The 22,162-nt window shown below is 37.0% G+C and overlaps 1 protein-coding gene across 1 annotated transcript in view; it reads right to left on the bottom strand.

Annotated features, from left to right (window-relative positions):
- CFAP47 (cilia and flagella associated protein 47) overlaps nt 1–22,162 on the bottom strand; it is a 507,416-nt gene that overhangs the window by 355,115 nt on the left and 130,139 nt on the right. Inside the window, exon 26 of the mRNA XM_040265344.1 lies at nt 17,911–18,120. Within this exon, the coding sequence (XP_040121278.1) occupies nt 17,911–18,120 (210 nt within the window). The remainder of the gene's footprint in view (nt 1–17,910; nt 18,121–22,162) is intronic.

Here is a 22,162-nt window from a genome sequence, read left to right on the forward strand (position 1 = left end):
AGAGAAAAGAATGGACATTTGTGATGTGAAACATCTGGAATTAATTTATTCTAAGGGAGGGATTTTTATAAACCAATAGTAACACAGACTAAGATCAGAGTTGGTCAGAATTGAAGGCCAACTCTGTCATGATGGAAATTTCTCTAATAGAATTCCTTGTGAAAAATCCTTTTACCAACCATCTGGCCAAAGGTTTGAATTCCCACCATGAGATATGTGTTTTTCATTGGTTAGATAAACATAATGCAGAAGAATATTTTTGATTATAAATTAATTGCTTGGAAGTTAAATATTAACAGCTAGGCAAGGGAACACTCATTAGTGGTCAACTGCAGTATGATGAAAGATCACAAGGGCTTGGGAAACCAGGAGATAGCCTGATATTGCTTTCAAGGACTCCTGGCATTAGAGAAATGATCCAGAGGGAAGGGAAAAAGTAAACTAATCAGGAACTGCAATCCACTAAGTATAGCATAAAACACTCTTCTCTCATTAATATTCTAAAGTTGTATCATCTCTTTCAGAATACTCCACTGAATGCAATTCCAATAATAGGAAAACAGAAAACATATACTAATTGTACTGCTTTATTCCTTTCAAAAAATATAAATAAAATTCATCCAAAGATTATCTCAATTTCATTAACAGGCTTGGAACACTAAAACTATTAAGAGGTGTCCATAATCTATGAAAATGGTTCCCAACTTTTATGCTGCAAATGCTCACATCTGTTTTAAAAAAATGAACTAAGGGATTTCTGTATGTGCTCTAGGAGTAAATCAAAATAAATTTTACTTCAAAATAGTACTGAATGTAGAGTAACTTTTGGCATTATGCTTTCTTAAAAATGGAGTAAAATATAAGTACTGTCATGTAGAGGGTTCAGTAAATGGTTTAAATGTGTTTCATAGTCACCTAACAATTATCTCTTTCATCTAACTAAAGCTCCTTAAAGGCAAAGACCACCACACAGCACATAAATACTCGGGAGTTTTGCCTGCATACATGGGCAGATGGATGGATGGAGTGACTGACATCTGTATTCAAGATCTAGCTGAACTAAAAGACCCCACAAGCATAATATCCAATCTCTAATTATCATAGGTTGGGGTTACTGGAAGAAGACAGTTTGGGGTTTAAGAGGTTTATTAGGATCAGCATCTGTATAAGAAAGGGGAAGGAAGCAGGCTGGAGATGAGAATAAGAAGTTCCAGGGCTGCAGGGTGTGAACAGGATGATGTAGAACAGCTATGCAAGCCTGATGAGGCGTTGGCCAGCTGGGCAGGGAGTTCTGGACTGCCCTTCACAGTTTCTAGTTTTAGGCTGAAATGCCTGGCCCTCTAAACCTGTCTCAATCAATCAGTAAGTAGATGCCAGCTGGTGGGGTGCAACCCAGGCCAAATAGTACCAAGAAGTTAAGACAGATCCTGTAGATGCTGACATATGGAGGCTGTCGGCTAATCTCACTTCACTCCTTAAAGGGGCACTAGGAGGTGTAGTTCCATGTTTTCCCATTTTTTTTCCTTTCTTTTGGCCATGCAGCTTGCAGGATCTTAGTTCCTAAACTAGGCATTGAACCCATGCCCCTGGCATTGGAAGCTCAGTGTCCTAACCACTGGACCACCAGGGAATTCCCAATGCAGTTTGATCTTGATTTCTAAATCAGAAAACTCCAACAGGTGAGACAATCACCTGGTATAGCAAGCTGTACAAATTGCTAACCTAAACCTCTTGGTGTATTTTATGACAGAACAGATACACGTAGGTCAACACATAATTTAAGCAGCCCTGTTTAAGTAAGGAAAGATTGAGTGATCAGTCAAGGACTTCATATCCCCTAAATCTATAAAGCCCTCTGGAGAGCACAGAACTTTGAGGTTTTCATTGGAATTCTTTTGACTATAAATGGGAAATGCACTTCTCATTCAATTTTCCTCATGCCTAGCATTTATTTGTTAGTATGAACTCTCTGTATATATCATGTATCACAAATCTTCAGCAATAGCTATTATTCAAATATCTAATAAGCAAGGGGATACAGTATGGTATTTAAAGTTATGGTTTTCCCTGGTGGGTCAGATGGTGAAGAGTCTGCCTGCAATGCCGGAGACCCAAGTTTGAACCTTGGGTCAGAAAAATCCCCTGGAGAAGGGAATGGCAAGCCACTCTGGTATTCTTGCCTGGAGAATTCCATGGACAGAGGAGCCTGGCAGGTTACATACAGTCCATGCGGTCACAGAGTCAGATACAGCTGAGCAACTAACATTTGCCTTCCCATGACCTGGAAGGATACAGATACAAGAGATCTCTGAGGCATCAGTGATGTTGTGTTTTCTGACCAGAATGGTAAATACAAGAAGGTTTACTTTGCAATGATTTTTTAAAATATTAGTTTTACATACTTTGATCTGTATTATTTCAGTAAGAAAAAAACATAACAAAACTTCAAAACAGGACAATTAATTGAAAAAGCAATTTGTAAACCAAATGCCTTCACATTGATACTGCTGGGGTAGTTGAAAGTTATCACCATGGAATTATCACCTCCACTGAGTACAAATTTTGAAGAGATTGGAAATTTCCTTGCAAATGTGGAATCAATGCTGGCAGTTAAGAACTGGGAATGTTAGCACAAATATCTCCCCATGCTATCCCCAAGCTATGATTATAAAGGGCAAAGACAGTAAGAAGCAACCTTTAGCCGTCAAGAGACAAAACCCCCAACTGCCATACCATGAAGTATCTGAACAAACTTCTTTTTATTAGTAACAGATCAGTATACAATTATCGGTATACTTCTTTGAAACAATCTGAAGTGTTGAATGGACAAACCTAGAAGTTAGGGTATGTTTAAAAACAAATCCAAGGATTTAATACCAACAAAAAGGATGGACATATCTGGGGAGCAAAAGGAAAATTCAGGAAAGTTGGGGCCCACATGCATTCCTGCCACCCTCTTCCACACAGACCCTACTAAAACAACTACCCAGACTGCAGGGCACCAGAGTCAGAGCCCTGTGGGTCTTGTGAAACTTCTGGTAAGGAAGGCCAAATATGCAGTTGCCTGAAGGGCCTGACTGTATGAAATGCAATTAGAACACCAAGAAGGGTTTATAAAACATAAAAAGTTAAAATTTAATAAAATAGTCAAAGTACTGAAAAGGAGAAAGTGTCATTATGACTTGGAGTAGAGTCTGCTATCACCCAGAGGCCATCTTCTTCTTCAAAGAAATGGAGTCCCCTTTCCAAGTATCAGCAGGACGCACTGCCACACAGGAACCTGCACGTGCACCTACCCAAGCCCATGGGACTAAGCTCGTGTCAGTGATAGATTAGCAAAGGTGATGAGCTCTGGTTCACCTCCTTAAAAGTTTTTGTGTTATACTCTCTTCATTCTATTCCATTAGCCTTGAAATGACTACAGCAGGAAGCCACCTCAGAAACCAGGCGTCAAAAATGATAGAGTTGGCCCATAAGCCCCAGATTGCCTTCTGACTCCATTCCTTTGTGTGATATATACAGGGGAAAACCCCACAATTAATATGTATAATATTATGTTATCTTAAAAGTAATCTATCTATCTATATATGTATATTTGTGCATACACATATACATACATAGATAAGAGTTGCATATATTTGTATAGCCAAAGGTAATACATGAAGAGATATCAAAATTTTAACACATGATGTGACTGTATAAAATTGAAAGGCAGAGAAATTAAGCTATTAATGGTATTTTTAACTTTTTTATTGTGAATCGTTATAATGAGCAGGCATTCCATTTTGTTATTTAAATGCCTGATATTCTATGAATAAAGTAAATGTTGCAATCAAACATTATATTCCTGTTAAGGTAGTTCCATGATAAATCAATTCATATTTACAAACAGTTGAAGAACTGAGTAGTCAGACAGGGTATGAGGAAGAAAAGATGGAGAGGACTCTGTCAACTGCATCCAACTTCCAGAAGTCCTGAAAAGATCAGCAACTGGGCAAGTGCTCACAGTCACTAAGGCAGAGACAAAGGGCAAACACTGGGACTTCTTCCAAAATAAAAATCTCTAAGTAGGGCAGAGGCTCTCCAACCGTCACTGACTCCAAAGAGAAGGGAGGAGGGAGGTGGAGAAGAAAAAGGAAGAAAAGAGTGAAATCACAACATCTATAGTTAACTTTTATTCTGCAGCCCAGTGTTAAAAGCAGTATGATTTTAATAATCTGAGATGACATGGTAAGTATTACCTTGGAAGTCTGGGGCTTTCGCACTTTCTATACAAATTTTAAATACCACCATTTGCCACAAGTGGATGACAAATGAATCGTAATGAAGAATGTTTTCCTGTTTATCAGTTCAGTTGCTCAGTTGTGTCTGACTCTTTGCAACCCCATGGACCACAAGCCCATGGACTGCAGCATGTCAGGCTTCCCTGTCCATCACCAACTCCTGGAGTTTACCCAAACTAATGTTCACCAAATCGGTAATGCCATCCAAACATCTCATCCTCTGTCGTCCCCTTCTCCTCCCGCCTTCAATCTTTCCCAGCCTGTTATAGTTTATTATAATACCCTGGCTTATTTTATAATAAATATAAGTAATACCCTGGTATTATTTATAATACCTTGGTTTATTTATCAATCAATTCAGTCACTCAGTCGTGTCCAACCCTTTGCGACCCTACGTACTGTGGCACGCCATGACTCCCTGTCCATCACCAACTCCTGGAGTCCACCCAAACCCATGTCCATTGAGTCGGTGATGCCATCCAACTATCTCATCCTCTGTCGTCCCCTTCTCCTCCTGCCTTCAATCTTTCCCAGCATCAGGGTCTTTTCCAATGAGTCAGCTCTTCACATCAGGTGGCCAAAGTATTGCAGTTTCAGCTTCAACATCAGTTTTTCCAATGAACACCCAGGACTGATCTCCTTTAGAATGGATTGGTTGGATCTCCTTGCAGTCCAAGGGACTCTCAAGAGTCTTCTCCAACAACACAGTTCAAAAGCATCAATTCTTCAGTGCTCAGCTTTCTTTATAGTCCAACTCTCACATCCATACATGACCACTGGAAAAATCATAACCTTGACTAGATGGACCTTTGTTGACAAAGTAACGTCTCTGCTTTTTAATATGTTGTCTAGGTTGGTCATAACTTTCCCTCCAATGAGTAAGCATCTTTTAATTTCATGGCTGCAATCACCATCTGCAGTGATTTTGGAGCCCAGAAAAATAATGTCACCCACTGTTTACCCATCTATTGATACCTATGTTTTGGCTAAATATAAGCAAACATTCTACTTTAACACTGAGACTGTTATAATCCTATGATTTGGTTTAATAGATCTATCATGAAAATAACATTCTTCATAGAATTATGTGCCATTACAAACAGCCTTCTTTAAGACTAGGTCAAGCAATAAGGAACAGACAGTTATCTCAGGACAAAGCATGGCTCCTTATAAATTTTTACCCCCCTAACCCTGCTTCCCATCTATTCTATTTACACACACATCATGAAGAAAGGTGGACAAATATATGGTGTCATGCATTACCTAGCCCCCATTATTACCTTGTCATAAAGTTTAAGGCAATATTTCAACACTGCCTTCAGCTTCATCTATTAGATGATTACTGAAATCCTCTTGAAATTTCCAGCTACCTGCCTTTCAGCAGCCACAACACTAAAACTCTAGGTGGTTCCCTGACCATGGGCAGCAGGTTTATGCTAAGAATGGAGTCTCCAAGAGGTGAACACACACATTCTAAATACTGCTCTTGTTAATCCATAAGGGGAGCTCTGAATACCTCAAAAGCTGCTTCTACTTAACTGGTAGTATCTCTTAAAGGTTTGTGAATCACTTTCTCTATGTATTTTAAATATGCATCTACATCTTTATTTTAAATATCCAAATATACCAGAAAAGCACAGAAAGAGTAGATATGAATTTACACTATGGTTACTAAGGTGGCCTTGCCAAACTGAATGCATTAATGCTTCACAAGCCTCTAGGTCTGACTCATTCTCTGCTGATCTCCTCTATGTAATGCAGATTCCTACTCTTTCGAAAAGAGTAATGTCTCTGGAAGAGGTATGATAGTAATACTTTTTAAAATACTAGCAACCAACCCAAAGATGCTAAATACATCTTATACAAATATCAAATTATTCACTGAGTAAACAATAATTAGAATCAGCTCTCATTATTCCTCATTTCCTTTTTATTATACTGAATGCTTTCAAAAATACGTAATTTCCATCTATGTTCCTGTCAATGCCCTATTACTTTAATGAGGTAAGCATATCTAGTTTTATTATGCATCAAAAAATATTTTTTACCCCATAACAAGATTGATGAAATTCTACTGTACATAGAGTTGATATAATTAAGAGCTGTATGTTCTCGGTTTTAAACAACAGGTCTGCACATTTTAAAGTATATTTCTTCACCAGCAAAATGTTAACTACATTTGGAATTAACACTACGTGGTTCATCTCTAAAGTTAGACTGAAATGACTAACATATATCAATGAATAAGGGAGAAATTACAGTTTAGCATTTAAACTCTTATTAATGCATTAATTTATCTATATATGCAAATCATTATTACACTTGTTTTAATGTCAAAGATACATATAATCCAGTACCTTAAAATCTGTATCATGAAACAAATGATTGTGACTAATTTTTTTTAAGAAAAGGCCAAGAATTTTGCTAAATCATATCTTGTTTGTGATTAAGAAAACAAATTTGTGTTGGTTTCAAGTGAGCAACTAAATCAGGCACTACTCAGAAGTTTGTCTGCCAAGAAATACATAGAGCAGACACTTCTGTGGCAGCTTTAGAGCTAAGGCCACTGAACCTTCTGAACGCCAGCCACCAGGGAATGTGCTGGAACCCACCTCCTGTTGTCATTAGAACCACATTAACTATGTTCTCTGGAAAGACAATCACGTTTCATATGAAAATAGGGATGATATTCAAAATGTTCATTTTTTAATATCAATGAACCATACAATCTAAAAAGGAGGTGTATGTCAATATGTTGTTTAAGGGACTGACAATGAGCTTGCTTGATTGTGATGTAAACGCCTCACATTAAATTGTTGACCTTGAGGCATTCCCTTCGAAGACATCCATTTGGAATAAATAAACTGCCAGCCTCCCAAGAGATGCAGAGCCAGGCTGCTACAACCATGAAATTCTCCTTCTCAGAAAGTTCTGGTTGACCTAGATAACCGATCAGACAGACCACTAGTTTTTCCTCTCCTGAGCTTTAATTCCCGCACTTATGTTTTAAATTCACCAATGAAAAGTGAATGTGCAAAACCCTAGGTGTCCCACCGGAGATCCTAATAAAGGCAGAACTCAGGCCTTTGCTCAATTGTTCCCCATCTCCACCCACCCCCCACACCTCAAGGCATGGCCCTAGGCAAGCCAGGTACACTTTATGAGTAAAAGACCTTGTTTTTTCAAAGTTCCCTGATGGTTGTTGCTGAGGTATATCTTATGACCACAATAGGAACCCAAAAGGCATGTCCACCAACAATATTGGTTCTGAAAGAGGAAATGTCTGTGGGGGCTACCATAAGTACTAAGGGACCAGGTGAGTGCCTCCAGCATTCGTAGCCAATAGTATCATTGACATGCGGAGACAAACCCAAAACAAAATACTACCAGATGCTTAGAACTCTAAGACAGCATTTAGTTCCTTAGTTATTAGGTCCTGACTGGCTCCAAGGTCTAGTAGGAGTTATCAGGGCAGGCCAGGTATAGGGCATGAGTACTCAGGACGGTGCCAAAAATTGTTTCAATATTTTATACACTGGTGAGGATATACAAGCTGACTAGTAGTCTTAATTTCAGTTCAACCTCATCTACCAAATATCTCTGTGTCATTCTTATTGTATATTCCTAAATGGTCTCTCATTTAAAACAAAACCTGTGGTTTAACTTGTATTAAAACATCAAAATCTTCCTATTCATGTAATCAATTATACATCACTGTATGATGTATCATAACTCAATTTTATTCAGTTTTCTTACTAAACTGACCATGGTACAGCAATAAAATCCTAGAACTTGAAAAGTTAAAGGGAAACAAAGTTGTGTGATACTGATAACAAGACTTGCTCTCAAAATGTTGCTTCTCTTACTCTACAAATGGGTGAAGCTCTAAAAGATAAACATAGTAGTACTTCAATTTCCTCCGCTATGAATTTGACATTGTACTTTACAATATAGGTATCTTAAACAGATTAAGTTAAATAATGTATTAGTAAACTAAACCAAAGTGAAAGAAAGTGAAGTCACTCAGTCGTGTCCGACTCTTTGTGACCCCATGAACTGCAGCCCACCAGGCTCCTCCGTCCATGGGATTTTCCAGGCAAGAGTACTGGAGTGGGGTGCCATTTCCTTCTCCAGGGGATCTTCCCAACCCAGGGATCGAACCCGGGTCTCCCGCATTGTAGGCAGACGCTTTTACTGTCTGAGCCACCAGGGAAGTTCTTACTCTAAAAGAAAAATGGGTATTTTTTTAAAGGTCTCAAAACAATACCATTTTCTAGTGGTAATTTTATTTCCTGATAAATTTTGAAGTGTTCCACTGTTTAATCTTTCTAAATAGGATTTTCCTTTATTCAACCTCAGTTTCTTCTCAGCATCAAATAGGAAACTGGTACACATGCCACTTGCAAGCCCCATTCAAGACTGAAATAAATCAGTAACTCTGAGGATGAGGTTCAGAATCCTCCAAGTGAGTCAAATGCAGGGTAATGTTTGACAACCTAGAGCAAGGGTTCTCAATTTTGGCTTCCAATTAGAACCACATGGCGGTGAGAGAGTTAATTCTTAGGTAAAGCTGATAAGAAGTCCAGGGTCCCTGAGGAGGAGAAAGTGGTCTGGGGCTCTCAAGGAGGAGAAAAGGACGAACTTTTTTTCCTGCATTGCTTTGTCCTAGTCACATAAGACCTTATTTTCTTTAAGCCCAGAGCTAATGATTACACAACAAAACTCATCTTGCTCAAGGGTATGTTTTTCCTTAAGCTCTGTACTAGTGATTATATAACAATAATGTATCTTGCTAAAGGACATATTTCTCCTTATTAACAAGAACCTTCTGACTAATCTTGTTATCTTATGTTGTAGGAGTGGGTCTGGTAAGAGCTTTCTATTGTTAGTTCTAATCTTGTTAATCTAAGATGTATGTTGTGGGAGTGGGTCTGGTAAAAGTACATAATGCCTTGATTAGACCAGCAAGGGGGGCACTCTTCTTCCTCAGAAGCTTTCTCTGCCCTTTTTCACTATAATAAACTTCTGCCACATGAAAGCTCTGAGTAATTAAGCCTGGTCCCTTGTCACAAAGCTAAATCTTCTTCTTCAGAGATCACAAATCCAACACGGTTAACCATAAGCTATCAGGAAGCTGTTAAAACTTGCAATACTTAGGCCACCTTCCAGAAAAATTATATTATAATCTCGGAGTTAAAAGGAGGCTAAAGGCTCAGCAGCAAAGAATCTGCCTGTAATGCAGAAGACACAGGTTCCATCTCTGGGTGGGGAAGCTCCCCTGGAGAAGGAAATGACAACCCACTTCAGTATTCCTGCCTGGAGAGTCCCATGGACAGAAGAGCCTGGCAGGCTACACTCCATGGGGTCATGAAGAGTTGAACACAACTGAGAATGCACACATGCAGTTTTTAAAACTCCTGAGGTGATTCTAGTGTTCAGACAAAAGGACCACTTTCCAGAAGAAAACAGCTGATATCTGAATAGCACATTCACATATCTTTTTGATAAATAAGCCATTAAGATTTCTTTTATTCATTTTTAATGACTCATGTTAGCTCTCTTACAGAAGAGCTGAAATGTTTTCCTTTGCTCTAAAGCTATTCAATTTAAATTTGGGTACTAAAAACTGATGGAAGATATAATTAGTTTTGAGTATGATGAATATGTTAAATATTAAAGAGATTAAAAAATGTATGGAGGACTTTGGCCACCTGATGCAAAGAGCAGACTCATTGGGAAAGACCTAGGTGCTGGGAAAGATTGAGAACAGGGGGAGAAGGGGGTGACAGAGGACGAGATGGTTGGATGGCAGCACTGTCAATGGACATAAGTCTGAGCAAACTCCAGGAGATAGTGAAGGACAGGGAAGCCTGGCGTGCTGCAGTCCATGGGGTTGCAGTCAGACACGACTGATAAACTGAACAATAACAACAACTAATGTTTGCCATTTTAGTAATGAGGCACTGCTAACTCAAGTTAACTTCCTGGTTATCGGAAACATGCAGTTGAAATTAATTATTGATTTTACAAAAGTAAACATCCTATATTTGGGGTTAATCATAAGAAATTATTAAATTGTTTTGGAATTCTTAGTATTCTATAAAATTAATCACCCAAAGCCGTACCTTTCATTCTATGTTTAGTGTGAAGTATCAATTAGTGGACTTATAAAGCAAGAGCAAGTGGTTATACTTCATTCTCATAATTACAAATTCCTTCAGTGTATAATGTTTCCTTCTCCTCAATCTGGAGTGGAAACCACAGTGCAAAATAGGGGATTACACCATTCTGGCACTTCTTAATCCATTCGATCTCTGTGTGAATTCCCAGATACATTTTTAAACATAGGAACAAATAATTCTGAAATACAATATAAATCATTTGGAGATTATCCAAAGACTCCCTCACCCTCATGAGAGCTGAACTCCTCTCTCTACTACCACCTCCCCCAACCCACCCACCCACCCACCCACGCACACACACACACAGCCTTCTTCCCCTCTTGCTGTATGTCTGCTGAGGATTTATCTGTTATCCCAGGGTGAATCCAATCACTCTCTTAATAGAAGAAATGCAATCACTCTCAAGTGGCTTCCCTGATAGCTCAGCTGGTAAAGAATCCACCTGAAATGCAGGAGACACCAGTTCAATTCCTGGGTCCAGAAGATCCGCTGGAGAAGGGATAGGTTACCCACTCCAGTATTATTGGGCTTCCCTGTTGACTCGGACAGTAAAGAATCTGCCCACCATTCAAGAGACCTGGGTTCGATTCCTGGGTTGGGAAGATCCCCTGGAGAAGGGAAGGCTACCCACTCCAGTATTTTGGCCTGGAAAATTCCATGGATTGTATAGTCCATGGGGTTGCAAAGAGTCAGACACAACTAAGCAACTTTCACTCACTCACGCAATCACTCTCATATCTCTGAAGCAGGCACTGAGATCATTCTTGAAATCTAAACTACTGATTTTAAAATGTATGGCAAAACCAATACAGTATTGTAAAGTAAAAAAAAAAAAAAGAAGCTGTGAAAAAAATAATAAAGTACAATGGATACAAAAAAAAAATAAAACAAATGCCAAGTCTTTACTCAGTTACATACTACCAACAGGAACTGTTCTGAGTGCCTTATCAGTATTTTTTCATTAAATTTTCATATCACCATCTGGTCAAATATCATATCCTCAGAGATGCCTTATCTGTCTAATACATGAAGGTATCCTTTACTCTCTATCTCATTAAACTCATGTTATTTCTTTGTTAAACTGTTATATTATTTATCAATTGTCTTCTCCATTACAATAGAAGCTCCATGAATGCTGGAGCATTGTTCTGACCCCATCAGCAGAAGAAAGACAGGTGTACTTTTGTCACTTTATAAATACTGCATGAATGAATGAAAAAAAATCTACTTGAGAAACAAGAAGCCTTTTCATGAACAAAGGGAATAAAATAAACACATAGGAAGCCCAAGTTTTCCATGGTAGGGAATGACTGACTGACCTCATCACTGTTCAAAAGTGTGGCTATTGCATTCTTTCACTGGCTACTGTGCAATGGCTCCTCATTTCATTCAGGGTAAAGGTCCAAATCCTTACCATTCACCTCAAAGGCCCTACAAGATCCAGTACTGCTGTGTTACTTCTCCAGTCCTTTCTCCTAAACTCCTCACCCTTTGCTCATTCTACTCAGGTTGCCTCCTTGTAAGCACCCACCTTAAAGATCTTGCACCAGCCATTCCCTTGATCTGAAAGGATATTCCCAGGTATCTTTCTAATCCCACTCAGTCCTTCAAATCTCTCCTTAGATCCTATCCTCTTAGGGGAAGCTCTCCTTATCATCTTATTTATCACAATGAGACTTACTCATTCCCTCTCTGGCCTTCCCTGTGAACTTACCCTGCACTTATTCTTTTTCCTATGGCCTCCATCAATTATCACACACTTACCCTTTATCACAGACTTACCCTTTAGTAGGATTACTGTTTACTGTCTCTTTTCCCCCTGCCAAATGCTAAGCTCCACAAGGCAGGGATCATGCTGTGATTTCTGACATAACCCCTATTGCTTAAATGGTGCCTGGTAGGTATCTGGTACATAGTACACATTCAATAAATATTTAAATAAAGGAGTGAATGACTCCATCTTTACTCACAATGTCAGACTGCTAATTGCTAATACTGTTAAAGATATCTGGGTGACTGAATTTCACTTTGATTGTTCAAGACCACCCTTGACACTGGGTTGTGCAAACTGAACACCTGGACTTTTTTATTTTCCAGGTCCAAATTAAATGTTTATCACTTATCCAAAGTAGGTGTTATTATATACTTATTATGATTTCTAAAAGTGTATCTCCCCCTTAGTTATTTTATATTGATGAATTCATTTTAAAGAGACTTAGGGGCCACCTGCAGACATTTTAGAAGTTCACTAACCTTACAACACAACAAACACCCCCCATTCAAGGCAGATTATTTCTCAGAATGCTTTCCACAACTCTTATGTACATAAGGAAATTTCTGTTTTTCAATTCAGGGGATATGTGCTGATTAATCTCCTAATTCTAGAGAGTATAGCTTATTTAAGACTTTTAGCTCAAAATGTACTTAAAGTAATTATAAACTAAATTCCTCAGTGTACAAAGGCAATACAGAAACTAAATTGTTAAGTTCAGAAAAAAAAAACCAGAAAACATAATCTAAATACTCAAGAAGCCATTTTACTTACATAATTAATAGAATTATACATGTTTCTTCATTCTCTCTCACAAACATATGCACACACCCCCTACATTGTTACTTCATATGTCAAAAGTAAAAATAAGGAAAGTCAGGAAGTAAAAAACATTGATGAGCACGTGAGAAAGATATTAACCTAAAATAGACATTAATTCAAATAGCGGCAAGGAAAGGAACTGTATTTTACTACTGGGTTCCTTGACTTCCTCAAAAACCATTCTTTATAACATATAAGTAACTAAAGTAACTAAAAATGGACACAAAAATCCAACATAAAACTATAAACTTCTAAATAACACATATATTTGTTCAATAATAAACACATACCTTTTTGTAGGAAAAGAAAATATTTCAATTTTTACAAGGAATATGCTTTCATTTTGAAATTTTATTGATGTGAAATGTACAGTTTCAAAAGAACATACTTTAGCTGTTCTGATACTGGGTTTCAATTTCACATACTGATTTGAAGTCTTTTGCAAACACTATTAATTTAGGTATCTAAAATAGTTAATGAAATCTTATCAGTACCCATATATAATAAATTTATCTTTATGTAAAATATCTTCTGTAGAGTTGTTTACTGATGGTAGTTGTAAAACAGGCCTCTTAAGTGAAACTATAAACTTTCACTTTACTCATGCTATAACTATGGAGACAATTTAATGATTTTTGCCTAATCAATAAATTAACACATCAATAGAAATAAATGAATGATATCCTAAATTTCATTGAGCAGACTTGAATTACTATCATTACTAACCATCAAACACGGAATATTCATTAACATATTATATTCAATGGATATTTCTTTATCAATTCCCTCATTCAGGAGCATATAGACTTTTTAAGACCTGTAACTCAAAATACACTTTTAATTATAAACTAAATTTCTTGGTACTTAAGGGCAAAATAGAAACTAAAATGCTATTTACTTAAAAACATAATTATATATAGGTATTTATAAGACAGGTGTGTCCATGTGCCTGCATTTGTGTGTATGTGTGTATTTATGAGAGAGTGAGAGAATGATGCAAAGGAACAGAATAAGAGGAAAATGCAAAGTTTCAAATTCTTATTCTTTGTAAAGTTTATATATGACAAACAACAGTGCTACTCTCAAAAAAGAATACCTACCATAAAAACTTCTATACGATTCTATACAGTCTAAGTGATGTTAAAACAAGGTGACTGAGTACATGATCATTGGTAACAGAAATCTGCTTCAAATTCCTGGTTCTTCCACCTCACATATGAGTGAGCTTCAGCAACTTATATCACCCTATAGGCAAAAAGAGATGAAGATCTAAAAACATCCACATCTCAGGGCTGTTGTGTGAATTCCATGACATCTAGCCTATGACCTGGGATCTGACCTGTGTTAATTGATGGCTGCTGAAAGATGGGCTCAATAAAGGACAGAAATGGTAGGGACCTAACAGAGGCAAAAGATACTAAGAAGAGGTGGCAAGAATACACAAAACTGTACAAAAAAGATCTTCATGACCCAGATAATCACCGATGGTGTGATCACTCACCTAGAGCCAGACATCCTGGAATGCAAAGTCAAGTGGGCCTTAGGAAGCATCACTACGAACAAAGCTAGTGGAGGTGATGGATTTCCAGTTGAGCTATTTCAAATCTTGAAAGATGACGCTGTGAAAGTGCTGCACTCAATATGCCAGCAAATTTGGAAAACTCAGTAGTGGCCACAGGACTGGAAAAGGTCAGTTTTCATTCTAATCCCAAAGAAAGGCAATGCCAAAGAATGCTCAAACTACCACACAATTACACTCATCTCACATGCTAGTAAAGTAATGCTCAAAATTCTCCAAGCCAGGCTTCAGCAATACAGGAACCGTGAACTTCCAGATGTTCAAGCTGGTTTTAAAAAAGGCAGAGGAACCGGAGATCAAATTGCCAACATCTACTGGACCATCAAAAAAGCAAGAGAGTTCCAGAAAAACATCTATTTCTGCTTTATTGACTATGCCAAAGCCTTTGACTGCATGGATCACAATAAACTGGAAAATTCTGAGATGGGAATACCAGACCACCTGACCTGCCTCTTGAGAAATATATATGCAGGTCAGGAAGCAACAGTTAGAACTGGACATGGAACAACAGACTGGTTCCAAATAGGAAAAGGAGTATGTCAAGGCTGTATATTGTCACCCTGCTTATTGAACTTCTATGCAGAGTACATCATGAGAAATGCTGGGCTGGAAGAAGCACAAGCTGGAATCAAGATTGCCGGGAAAAATATCAATAACCTCAGATATGAAGATGACACCACCCTTATGGCAGAAAGAGAAGAACTAAAGAGCCTCCTGATGAAAGTGAAAGAGGAGAGTGAAAAAGGGCTTAAAACTCAACATTCAGAAAACGAAGATCATGGCATCTGGTCCCATCACTTTATGGGAAATAGATGTGGAAACAGTGGAAACAGTGTCAGACTTTATTTTGGGGGGCTCCAAAATCACTGCAGATGGTGATTAAAGCCATGAAATTAAAAGATGCTTACTCCTTGGAAGGAAAATTATGACCAACCTAGACAGCATATTAATAATCAGATACATTACTTTGCCAACAAAGGTCCATCTAGTCAAGGCTATGGTTTTTCCAGTGGTCATGTATGGATGTGAGAGTTGGACTGTAAAGAAAGCTGAGCACCGAAGAATTGATGCTTTTGAACTGTGGTGTTAGAGAAGACTCTTGAGAGTCCTTTGGACTGCAAGGAGATCCAACCAGTCCATCCTAAAGGAAATCAGTCCTGAATATTCATTGGAAGGATTGATACTGAAGCTGAAACTCCAATACTTTGACCACCTGATGTGAAGTGCTGACTCATTTGAAAAGACCCTGATGCTGGGAAAGATTGAAGGCAGGAGGAGAGGGGGACAACAGAGGATAAGAAGGTTGGATGGCACCACCAACTCAATGGACATGAGTTTGGGTAAACTCTGAGAGTTGGTGATGGACAGGGAGGCCTGGCTTGCTGCAGTCCATGGGATTGCAAAGAATTGGACACTACTGAGTGACTGAACTGAACTGAACTGAATGATGAAAAGCAATAAAAGAATCAAAAAAATCAAATTTATTCCAAACAGTCTGAGGTGAAAGGGAGGCTCTTGAGGAAGTTCTTAATGGAAGACATAATTTATCTGAATAGAATCAAAAATACATAGTGAGAGATAGGCAAAGACAGCTTTAAAGAGTTAAGAAAAGAATGAAGAGCTGATCATATGCACTATGGGAAACCAGATAAGGAGTTAAGGCATTAATAAAAGGATTTGCCAGTATTAAGGTTCCAGGGAATGTTTCTTTGTATATGGAAAAGGCTTTTATAGCCCATTTATGATTTCCGAAGTTTCTAAATTAGTTTCAAAAGCTCTACCTTATCTCAAACCCGCTGAAGGTTGAAATGGGGTTTAAGGTGAGGCAAGAAGGGTGGGGAAATCTAGTGGAGAGTAAATGAGTCTCAAGGCTGAAAGGAAACATACAACACCAAAAAGACAAGAAAATCATCATCTTCAAATATATGACTCTCCTCTTTCTAGCAGCTGTTTTCAGGTCTCCTAACATCTTGTTTGTGGACTAGAAATCAACACACTGTAACAGCAAAATCTATTCATACCTCTCTTAGAGGCAATTGTACCAACGTCCAAGAAGCTATCTAGTTCACACAGCATTTACTGAAACTCTTTCCTTCCTCACCCTGTGAATGTGGTCTGAGCCTTCAATACCTTTAAGGCATTCATGGAGAAGTTATTCATGATTTTTATTAGTGAGTTCAAAGGTACACCTTACTTAACACTTTTGGCAAAATGCAAATTTGTGGACTAAAGCAAAGTTAAACTTCTATGAACAAGGTCAGTAACATACAAAAAGACAGAAGTATCCCAGGATGGAGGCATACAGTTCAGTTCTTGATAGAAGTCTAAAGCAATGCCATTAAAAGAAGCTGCTGTTGTTGTTTTTTAAATGTCAAGAAAAGATGGACTGCTAGCATTTAAAAAGAAAAATAGTCTGAGAGGTATAATTTACATAATTTTATCCATCAACATATGTGAGAAAGGGACATAGAAGCTGGAGCTCAGAACTCCATGAGCCTGGTCCTGGATCTGGCCACACTTTTCCTTGGATGCAACATTTCAGTACATCTGTATCTCACCCTTCTAATTCTTAATGCATGAATCAATCATTTGACTATGAATATACTATATAATGACGTCACTAAAAGTAAATAAATTATCACATGGAGTACATACTCATTTTTAGTATACAATTCACTCTACATCATGAACTTTTTTTTTTTTAACACACGTCATTCAAGGTATAATGTAAAAGTGAAATTTCTGGTCCTACATCTTAAGAAATCTAGAAACATGGCTTAACCAAGGTATATTTTAATTTCCTTGAACCTGTCAAAGGAACATGTAACAAAATCATATTGTCTGGAAACTTGTTATGCTGATGTTTCTCATTTTCATTAAATACTAACCTAGCATTTCCTTTGTGCCAGTTCCTGTACAATAACACAATAATAATTAACTTAACTAGTTTCTCATTATTAGAGAACAGACAGGTTCTGCTATGACCCTCATTTTACAGATGAGAGAACCGAGAGGCTGAGAAGATTACCTAACTTCACCAAAGTTAACAGAGCCAGGACTCAAATCCAGATAGCCGAGCCCCAAAGTATATGCTGGCAGCCACTATCATGCTGTTTCTCATGAAAGCAACATTGCATTTGGAACTTAAAAAAAAAATGTTATGTCCAAAGTCATTATTTTAGATGTCTTTTTTAACATTTTATAATAGTGTAGAGTATAAACCTATTATTTTTTACTGTCAGATACAAAGGAATCTACATTTAAATATCTTACCAGTTATCTTTGCTATCGCAGAAAAGAACATTGGTGAAAAATGACACAGGTTTAGATGACTTGAAGCTGAGACAGCAGGTGAGCGCAGCATTAATTCCAATGGAAGAGCCCACAATGACTCTGCCTTTTGGAAAATTCACAGAAAGAGGTTGAATCTCATTACCATCAAGAAGCTTTACTGGGGATAAGTGGACACTTAAAGTTGAATCTCTGTTTAAAATTAAAAAAAATAATTAGCTCAAAGTATGTGCAAGTAATTAGGTTTAAATGTGCTTTCCTCTGTTTTTTGAATCATTAGAAAAATTAAAACAAATATTTATAATAACATGCCCAATTCCTAAATATATTTTTATATCATCTCTCATTTTCTGGTCACAATATAAGTAAAATTGATAATATGATAATCTGCATGAGATGATGAAAAATTCATTTTGTCCTCTCAGGATTAAAAAACAGGGTTTAAATGCCTGATCAAGTACAATGTGTTTTTAGTCACAGCCATGATAAAAAGAGCATTGTTTTAAATATGTCTTAACAAAAATTTACTAAAAATCATCCCTTTAAAAGCAAAAGCTTTATTGGATGTAGACGAAGTATTATTAACAAATACATATACACATACCTATTTTTAATCTGTATACAGTTAAGCACTGTACATATATGACATGAATATTTTTCAATCATTACTATTAAAATATTCTATTAATAATGTCCACATATTTCATTATATACTATACACTATACATTTCATTTAGTATATACATTTCATTTAGTATATACTATACATTTCATTTCATTAGTACATAGTACATATACTAATTATACCATACTAATATGTACTACACTATATATACTAATATACTACATAGTATACTATAGACTATATTTCATTATATACAAGTTTAAAAGTGTTTGTGATTTTTAATACCATAGTATATAGTACCCACTTCTTGTTTTAAGGTTTATTTATTTATTTTTAGCTATGCTTGGTCTTGGTTGCCGTGTGGGCTTTCTCTAGGTGTGAAGAGTAGGAGCCACTCTCAAGCTGAAGTGTGTGAGCTTCTCATTGTGGTGGTTTCTCTTGTTGCAGAGCATGTGCTCTGGGTGCACAGGCTTCAACAACTGCAGCCTGTGGGTTCTAGTGCACTGGCTCAGTAGTTTGTGGCACATGGGCTTAACTGCTCTGCAGCATGTGGGATCTTCCAGCACCAGGGATCAAACCAGTATCCTGTATATTGCAAGGTGAATTCTTTACCACTGGACCACCAGGGAAGCCCTATTCAGTTCAGTTCAGTTCAGTTGCTCAGTCGTGTCCAACTCTTTGCAACCCCATGAATCACAGCATGCCAGGCCTCCCTGTCCATCACCAACTCCCAGAGTCCACCCAAACCCATGTCCATTGAGTTGGTGATGCCATCCAACCATCTTATCCTCTGACATCTCCTCCTCCTGCCTTCATTCCTTCCTGGCATCAGGGTCTTTTCAAATGAGTCAGCTCTTCGCATCAGGTGGCCAAAGCATTGGAATTTCAGCTTCAGTCCTTCCAATGAATATTCAGGACTGATTTCCCTTAGGATGGACTGGTTGGCTCTCCTTGCAGTCCAAGGGACTCTCAAGAGTCTTCTCCAACACCACAGTCCAAAAGCATCAATTCTTCGGTGCTCAGTTTTCTTCACAGTCCAACTCTCACATCCATACATGACCACTGGAAAAACCATAGACTTGACTAGATAGACCTTTGTTGACAAAGTAATGTCTCTGCTTTTTAATATGCTGTCTAGGCTGGTCATAATTTTCCTTCCAAGGAGTAAGCGTCTTTTAATTTCATGGCTGTAATCATCATCTGTATATTGCAAGGTGAATTCTTAACCACTGGACCACCAGGGAAGCCCTGTTATTCACTTCTAATTTTAATTTATACTTGATAACTTTTAGCTGTCAATAAATATTTCATTGTATTACTTTGCTATATTATATATGCAGGTTCCTATAGCAAATAAGACATGCTATCAAATGTGAATCCTATTTCCCCAGTATTTTAATTAGAATGATTATTCAGCTAATTAACTAGAAAAAGTAAAGCTCTCAACTTGAACTAGTTTAAACTGATATGGTTCACTGGATAAAACATGAAAAAGCAGTTTATAAATCAAGTATGAGTCCAATTCTGTTGCTAATTAAGTAAATGTCTTTGGATAAGTCATTAACAACTATTAGTTTTATTGCATATATAATAAAAGGCTACAGTCGCTTTTACATGTTCATTTCATTATATCATGTTAAGACTCTGATTTTAACTTGAAGTACTTTTTAAATTGATACCATTATACATTAATTCAAAAGCTGAAAGAGTAAAGATTAATTCATATATGAGACAATGTTTGTTGACAAAAAATTTATAGCACAATATAATTCAAGTCATTTCTATTTCCTATTCAAGCAACAGAGTTTAATATCTACTTTTAAGATTGGATCTTGAAAAAAATTGTGAATCCCAGAGTTGCCAAGTTAATGTTGAAGAACTACACTCTCTCACAAAATGGCATTTAGAGCAATTCCCTGAGGCAAAAGTAAGCACTCATCATATCTTGTAAGCCAAATGTTAGAAGCCAATGGCCATTCTGTGCTTTTCAACTTTGATGATCTTCATTGATTTCTGTCACACTTGGAACTTGTTTTCTCTGGATCTCAGAATGATTAACTGCAAAAAAAAAGTATTGAACCAGAGAAGCTCTGAAGTGGGTCTAAGATTTGGTAGTTTACGAAAATAATGGCACATAAATCCCCACAATTTTTATGTTTTTAACATGCCAATTGACCACTCTTTACATCTATTTATTTATATCTATAGAGAGGCATATATTTTTAAATATAAATTTGTTTCATTGTCCTTTTTTGTCATTTTATATGTAGGATATCAATATATGCAGCCTTCTTTGACTTTAATTAATCTCAGTATTTTGTTTTCTATGATTCCTAATACAGTTGTCTTATTCAAATTCCTCCACATCACAGATATAGAATATTTATTCATATGCATATATATCACAAATTAATTATACCCTCACATGTCACTGGACATTTGTGTAGTTCTCAGATTTCACTGTTCTGAATAATACAACTATGAATAATTTCAAACATACCTTGTAGTACACATGTGCAAGAGTTTTTAAGTATAGTTGATTTGCAATGTTATATTATTTTCTGATGTATAGCATACTGATTCAATACTTATGTTATTATAAAATATTAGTTATATTCCCTGTGTTGTAAAATATATCTTTGTAGCTTGTTTATTTTATACATAGTGGTTTGTAATTTTTAATCCACTTCCCTTATCTTGACCCTTCCCCATCACTATTTTTTTTCCCTCTGTATCTATAAATCTGTTTCTCTTTTGTTATATTCGTTTTATTTTTTAGATTCTACATATAAGTGGAAAGATACAGTATCTGTCTTTGTCTGACTTACTTCACTAAGCATAATACCTTCCAGGCCCATCCATGTTTGCTATGAGTGGTGAAATTCAATTCTTTTTTATGGTCAAATAATATTCCATTGAATATGTAGAATATACACACATCTTCTTTATCCATTAGTCTATCGATGGGCACTCAGGCTGCTCCCATACCTTGGCTATTATAAATAATGTTGCTATGAACACTGGGGTGCATGTATCTTTTTGAATTAGCATTTTTGTTTTCTTTGGATATATACCCAGATGTGGAATTACTGCATCATATGATAACTCTATTTTTAATTTTTTGAGGACCCATCATGCTGTGTGCCATAGTGGCTACAGCAATGTCCACTCCCACCAACAGTGAACTAGAGTTCCCTTTTCTCCATATCCTCGGCAACATTTATGATTCGTTGCCTTTTTGACAACACCATTCTGATAAGTATGAGGTGATACCTCATTTTGGTTTTGATTTGCATTTCCTTGATGCATTTTTCTTGTATATACTGTGAAGTGGAAATTTTAGGCTGTGAAATATGCAGATATTACACCTTACATAGTATTATCTATTGTGTTCTTACTCACTGATACTCTAACTGGTAGCCTGACTTCCTAACGATTGCCTACCTAGAACAAGCAAAATGATATCTTGCTGTAGTCACTAATTCTTACTTTCAAAGAGGTCAATTACTGAATATTTTTTCATGTGTTTTATACTTTATCTGTGAAATATCTATTGAAACTTTTTGTCAACATTTCTGTTCTTTGATATTTTTCTGGTTAATTCTTATC

Source organism: Oryx dammah, unplaced genomic scaffold (genome assembly GCF_014754425.2).
Source record: "Oryx dammah isolate SB20612 unplaced genomic scaffold, SCBI_Odam_1.1 HiC_scaffold_23, whole genome shotgun sequence".
In the NCBI taxonomy this organism is placed as follows: domain Eukaryota; kingdom Metazoa; phylum Chordata; class Mammalia; order Artiodactyla; family Bovidae; genus Oryx; species Oryx dammah.